The sequence below is a fragment of the Ictidomys tridecemlineatus genome, chromosome 2 (genome assembly GCF_052094955.1).
Source record: "Ictidomys tridecemlineatus isolate mIctTri1 chromosome 2, mIctTri1.hap1, whole genome shotgun sequence".
NCBI classification, from domain to species: domain Eukaryota; kingdom Metazoa; phylum Chordata; class Mammalia; order Rodentia; family Sciuridae; genus Ictidomys; species Ictidomys tridecemlineatus.
In genome coordinates this window covers 11,310,903-11,318,078 of record NC_135478.1, presented here as the reverse complement: position 1 = coordinate 11,318,078, position 7,176 = coordinate 11,310,903, and the positions used below count along the sequence as shown (strand labels likewise).

Below are 7,176 nucleotides of genomic sequence, written 5' to 3'. Positions count from 1 at the left end.
GATTGGAGCAAATTGTATTCTATGCTTGTATGATTATGTCAAAATGAACCCCAATATTAAGTATAGTTATAATGGACTAATTTTAAAAAAGATATTTGCTTCCATTTATTTTTTAAACACGCAGGACCTTATTATGACCCTACTTTGAGACAAAACATCAGAACTCCTGTCTCCTTCCTGACTATAACTTGGTCCCTGGGGCCAGCCTCCTTCAGGCCCTCCTGCCCCCTTACCCAACCTAGCCTCTGGTAACCAGTGTCCTACTCTGTGCTCCTACGAGATCAATTTTCACAGAGTCTACATGTGAGTGAGATCCTGCAGGCCCCATCTTCCCAAAGTCCAGACCTCCTACCACCATATCCCTCCTGTGAGATATAGTTTTCTTCCACATGTGAGACTAATAACCTGCCCCAGTTACCTATCTTGTGTCCTCAAAACACTGACTCATGTTGGGGATACAGTCTCTGGTGTCTACAGAAATTTTCTCTATCCCTCTTTAACAGAGGAGTGAGCTCTTTTTGTAATAAAATGTGAATCCATAAGACAACACCTCCTGTATTCATCATGCTTTGCCAACAATACCCACAGTGCCGTGCATCTGATAAACTCACATGTGTCTAGTGAGGAATCAAATGATGGCTCTTACCTTAGGATGTGAGTATGAGTTTGAAGAGATAAGAGTCTCTTCAGGCTCCATTACTTAAGCTCCCTTCTCATTTCATGCTCATTCAAATTTGGCTCTTTTCAGATCTCTTCTCTCAAATTAAATTAAACATGATTTTGTATGTACTTGCAGATTTGTGTGGGTGAATGACTCAACTCTTAAGAAATTTACAAATCCATAGGCACACATGTCGTATTCACACCTCGTACCATGACAACTTTCTGTGGACCCAGAAAGTATTCCCACACACTTCATTTATTCCTCACAACATTGTTCTAATGTTATGCTTGTTTGCCCAGATTAACTTCAGATAAAGGGCACAGGGGTGGGGTTAACTTTCTTGATATTAAATTTTTAATGGTGCCATTTTAGTGTCACATATTTATAGGCACCATGCGAGGTTTCCATACTTGTATACACTGGGTAATGACCAGATCAAGGTGAGCATATTTACCTCCTCAAGATTTATCATTTCTTTGTGGTGAACACACTCCAGACGGGTAGTAAAAAGGAAAGTGAAATAGGGCAAGGAGAGTGAAGGGGAAGGGGAAGTACTGGGGACTAAGTTGGAGCCAATTGTATTCCATGCTTTATGAATATGGCAGAATGAATCCCAATATTATGTACAATATTGAAGCACTAATTGCAAAGGATATTGGATTCCACCATTTTTGAAATGTCCAGGACCTTATCATGACTGTACTCTGTGACAGAAGAGCAGAAACAATTCCTCCTACCTGACTACAACTTGGTACCCTGGGGCCAACCTTCTTCTGTCCCTCCTGCTCCCTTACCCTTTCCAGCCTCTGGGAACAGCATTTTGCTCTGCGCTCCTGTGAGAGCAACTTCTGTGCCTTCTACATGTGAGTGAGGTCCTGCCGTACTTGTGTCTCTGTGCCTGGCTTATTCCCCTTCACCCGGTGACCTCCTGTTCTCTCCATAGGACCAAGGATGCCAATTTTATAACATTTATATATAAAAACAGTTAAACCTTATTGAACACGTTCTTCAATTGAGCACATGGGTGGAACTTTTCTTAGTAATAACATTTTATATCTTTTTATGAATAACTAGGAAAGAGGAGGTCAAAGTCTCCAGTGAAGAGTTAGTTAGTAAGAGATGGAAGCATTAATTATCTTCATTCTATCAGTATTTAATGCACCCAAATATTAAAGTATTATACTGTATCCATACCTGCATGCAATTATTACATGATAATTACACATTTCTGTAATTGTTTAAGGAAATAGACTTGTTGACAATCCTGATACGATCATTACACACTGTATACCTGAATTGAATTAATATGCCATACACTATTTGTACAATTAAGAAAATAATTATTGAATAAAATATTTTAAATTATACATGTCATATATGATAATAGAATAAACCAGACATTATTATCCTATGTGCATACATGATCATATGACTTATGTTACTACCATAAATCATGTAAACCGAATGAATGAGAAGTCATACTCCATTTATGTATAATGTGTCAAAATGCAGCCTCCTGTCTTATATAATGAGTTAGAACAAACTTTTTAGAAATAAATTTAAAGAATTGATAAGAAATTTTTTAAAACAAGGAGGAATTTTTTTTTGTAGAGTGTGGATACTTGCCTCCTTATTGTAATCATTTGCCACCTATATTTACCCTATAACATCAGGTTTCAAACCTCAAATATGAACAAGAAGAATCACCCTACAATAAAAAAAATTTAAATTAAATAAAATCTAAAAAGGCAAAATAGACATATATAAATTATTTAGAAACAATTACAATCTTTGAGATGCAAGAAAAAATGGTCAATGTGCCTGAGTCAGTGACCGAAAAGAATAGATATAAATGACTTAGGAACATGAAAATGTGCTCAATTTCATGAGTACACAGAGAAAATCACATTAAAATCATCAAGAGAACTTTGAACACCTTGCCTTGGTGTTTGCTCTAGTCCTAAATCTGCAACACCCAGAGACAGAGTGATTCTTTGTTGGGGAGAATCCCAGAAGCAGGAGTCTGTATCAGAAGCTCTTGTTTCCTCTGAGCTTAATTTATACTTTAGTAAAGCTTCTCTAGAGCCATCCTAACATGAGGTCTGGGACCATGGCCTGCCCTCGGAGACCTCAAGCTCATGCCTGGTGACCATAAGGTCCTGCTCCCTGGTGAAGAAGTGACCAGGAACCTCCAGAGACAGTGTGCATCAGATGGTCCAACAAAGTGGCAAATGCTGAGTGGAGTTTCAAAATCTTAATTTAATATTTATGGACAAGTGATTGTACATATCCATAGGGTGAATTGATATTTTTAGCACATGCACACAATGTATGCTGAACAAAAAGTTTAAGGTAATTTTCCCTCCCCATATCATTACCTTATGATTCCAGGTTTGTGCTACTCACTTGAGATCTTCATAAAACACATGACAAGATCTGGGCACTGCAGCCCCCACCCACCCCCACTCACTGTGCAACACCAGGACTGGGTCTTCCTATTCACCTGTGCTCCTGTACCTGTTATCCAGCCTCCCCTGCTTCTCCTTCTGCCTCCTTTCCAGCCTCCATGGCCACTATTCTGTATGTAGATTGAGGCTCCTTTGACCTCCACATAGGAGCACATGCAGTGTTTGTTTCTGTCTGTCATCATTCTGGGACACAAGGGCCTGTCCCCTTTATTCTTATGTAAATGACAGGATTTCATTCTTCTTGAAGTATGAAGAGCACTCAGTTATAAATATACCACATTTGACTACTCTGAAGACTGCCCCAGGAACATTGGGAAGTGCAGGTACATCTTTGCAAGCTAATTTCATCCCCTCTATTTTGTTGTTTTCAAGATCTACCTCCATGAGTCTGGATTTTTTTTCTGCCTCAAAACTAATATGCACATCTGTAGTTTTGTGGCTGAGACACTCTCTTTTTCTCTTCAACCATCTGCTAATTTTCATTCTATTCAACTAAAATTCACACAGGACAAACTCTTTGTCAGGAACTGTACTAGACATCACGGTTGTAGGCACAGATGAGATAGAGTTCAGAATTTCTAGGAATTCATAATGTGTGTGAGTGGAACTCTTCAATAAGTTGAAGACGATGGGAAGGAAAGAGGATCCAACAAAAAGGCAGGAAATCTTCAGAGTTTGTCTCATTTCTATCATCACAGAACACCTCTCTGCAAGTGAGTTTCCAGGGTTAAAAGGCACCTCGAAAATCTCTTGTGAGGTTACTTAGGATTCGGGGAAGTCCAGAACAGTGTGGGGTTCCTACATTTGTGGAGAAGCAGGGAAGTAGAAGAGGTTTACTTAGTAAAAGCCATATTCTAAACAAAATATTCATCAGTACTGTCTTCTCTTATCTATATGTAGCAGAAATCAAGATCAATGAATTGTCATATGCCAACATTTCTTTTTGTCCCAAATCTGTTTATTTCAATATCCAAGATTTTTACACCAACCTGAAAAGCAGACTTCACCACAGTCTTTGTACATTTTGTGTTTGGGTTGACATAAAACCACAGCACATTGTCATCAAGATGGTGTTGTCTTTCATTTACCATCTCTCATTAGAAGAAAACACATGAGGGTAATTTGAAGGCTAGGATGCACCAGGACAGCAATGACATCTTGCAATTCCATGGGAGAAAGTGAACAACAATCATGAGTTCAGGAGGTAAGGAGAAACGCATCAGCGTTTAAACTATTTACAAATGGCTTGCTCTGCTTTCCCATTTCATTTATAATTCTTAATGGAACTCTTCATTTGGAGAAAGTTGTGTATTAACGTGTGGTAGTGAAAAGAGAGAGAGAGAAATCCAAAGACCCTTTAGTCAGTTTACACCATGGTAACACTGAGCAAAATATCACAGGCTGCTTATCAGTGCTGATAACAAGGAAATGAACACACAGAGCAAGAAGAAGCTCCCTGCTCATGTCTTACAACATCATTCACACCGGCTCAGACAGGGAGTCAATCTAAGTGCCCATCACCAGAGGAGTGAAGGGAAAAATGTGGCATATATACAACATGGAACACCATTTATACTTATGTAGGGATGAAATACTGTCATTTAGGCCAATGTGGATGGAACAGGAGCACATTGTGCTAAGTGAATAAGGCAGATACCAAAAGTACTTCATGGTCTCTCTCAAATGAGGAAGATAAAAATAAAATAAAATAAATGCTAACTTGAATATAGAATAGAGATTACTATACATCAGGTTGGAGAGGGTGGATAATGGATGGCTATATTTGATGAATGTACACCATGGGCATGTGTGCAAATATCACATTGAAACTCCTTAATATTTACAGTTATTTATGCTCTTTAAAATAACATACAGAACAGTTCCCAGCAGTCAAGGATCCCAAGTTTTGCCCTGTTACAGCCCCATCCACCTTTCTCCCTGCCCAGTGCCTGGCCCCTCAGAACCATCAATCTGCTCACCATTTATATATTGCTAGCATTTCAAAAGTGTGGTCTAGCACATAAAAATATGCACCTGGGAAAAATGGTGCAGTAGATAACTCTGGGGACATGACCTGTTTTGCCCATGACTATGTTAGGCACTGTGAACACCAAGCAGAAATAGAAACACAATCCAAACATGAGAATAAAACATAATGACCAACTAATACCTTGAGAAGTTTAAGGCTGCCTTATCAAACATGGAAGTTTTGGAAATAATATAGGAAAAAATTCAAAGATACAAAATTGAATATCTATTCTCATCCATGCATGGTGCACCCTTGCGATCCCAGTGACTCTTGAGTCTGAGGCAGGGAGATCACATATCAAAGCCATCCTCAGCAAGGTAGTAATGTCCTAAGCAACATAGCAAGACACTGTCTCAAACAAAAAAACAGAAAGGGCAGTGCCTATCACTCAGTAGTTAAAAAGCCTTGGATTCAATCTATGGAATCAAAGTTTTTTTCTTAGATTTACTTCCACAATAAAATTATGAAAATTAACTTTAGTTGTTATATGCAGTTTTTCACATATGAATACTAATTATGCATATTTTAAGCAAAATGAACAATTCTTTACCATTACATATATCATTTGAGATTATTTCTACAAATATATCTTTTGGGATAAATGAGAATTTTCAAGTATTTCTCGTCCATATTGCGAATAATTTGGGGCAAGTTGGAAATGACATGGGAAAGGGTTGGATTTCCTCGTGATCACAGTATGTAATAAAGTGAAAGGTGTAATGGGATTGCATGTCGAAGTTGAAATCAAAGAAATGGAAACTCTGTGTTAAAAAGCCCGAAACCTACTGCCACATTAAAGTGAAGAATCCCAGATTCTGCTTCTGAGGCTCTTAGCCCTAAAATCATGGGCACTTATTCAGTCTCAGCACATTTAACACTTTTATCTTCCTTTACCACAGAGTCTTCTCAGAGTGTTCTTGATGTCCTTGTTCCTCAGACTGTAGATGAAGGGGTTCAGCATGGGGGTGACCACAGTGTACATCAATGAAGCAGTTGCAATGGAGTGTGGGTTCTGAGTCACAGCAGAACTGAGGTACACACCTAGGGTTGTGCCATAAAATAAGGAGACCACAGAGAGGTGAGATGCACAGGTGGAGAAGGCTTTGTACTTGCCCTGAGCTGAGGAGATTGCACGGATGGAGGACAGTATCTTGCAGTAAGAGTAAAGGATGCCAGCGAGGGGGCCACCAATCAACAAGACAGCAGCAAAATATATCATCACCTCATTGAGAAAGGTGTCAGAGCAGGCACGCTGAATTAACTGGTTAAGTTCACAGAAAAAGTGTGGGATTATTTCCAAGTTTGTGCAGAAGGACAGCTGCAACATTATTAAGGTTTGCAACAATGCATGTAGGACACTCACAACCCAGGACACCAGAACTAGCAATCCACAGAGCCTTTGGTTCATAATGACCATGTAGTGCAGGGGGTGACAGATGGCCACAAACCGGTCATAGGCCATTGCCGTCAAAAGGAAATCATCCAACCCAGCAAAGAGTAAAAAAAAGCACATCTGGGTGATGCAGCCTGCATAGGTAATAGCCTTACTCTGTATCTGGATGTTCACCAGCATCTTGGGGATGGTGGTGGAGGTGAAGCAGGCATCCACAAAGGACAGGTTGGAGAGGAAGAAGTACATGGGTGTGTGCAGGTGGGAGTCTGAGATGGTGGCCAGGATGATGAGCAGGTTCCCCAGCACAGTGACCAGGTACATGGACAGGAAAAGCCCAAAAATGAGGGGCTGCAGTTCTGGGTTCTCTGCAAGTCCCAGAAGAAGAAATTCTAAATGTTGAGTATCATTTCCTGGTTCCATACGCATGTGACTACCAGAAATGAGAAAAAAAAAGTATAACTAATTTTCCCATAGACAGGTATTACTTACATTATTGAAATGAAACAATACATATTTTGCTGTAAATAATAATTTCAGTGATGGGTTTGTAGCTCATGTTGGAGTGGCTGCCTAACATATGCAAGGCCATGGTTACAATCCATATACCTCAAAAGAGAAAAAA

At 39.4% G+C, this 7,176-nt stretch overlaps 1 protein-coding gene across 1 annotated transcript; it reads right to left on the bottom strand.

Moving 5' to 3' along the window:
- Positions 1 to 6,041: 6,041 nt before the first annotated feature.
- Positions 6,042 to 6,974, bottom strand: LOC144368014 (olfactory receptor 7A10-like). Its single transcript, XM_078026054.1, has one exon. The coding sequence runs from the start codon at positions 6,972 to 6,974 to the stop codon at positions 6,042 to 6,044; it is 933 nt and encodes a 310-aa protein (XP_077882180.1).
- Between the last annotated feature and the right edge of the window lie 202 nt (positions 6,975 to 7,176).

What these genes read in the sequence shown, in the direction of transcription:
- LOC144368014 (XM_078026054.1), bottom strand. Translation starts at nt 6,974, where the DNA reads ATGGAACCAGGAAATGATACTCAACATTTAGAATTTCTTCTTCTGGGA.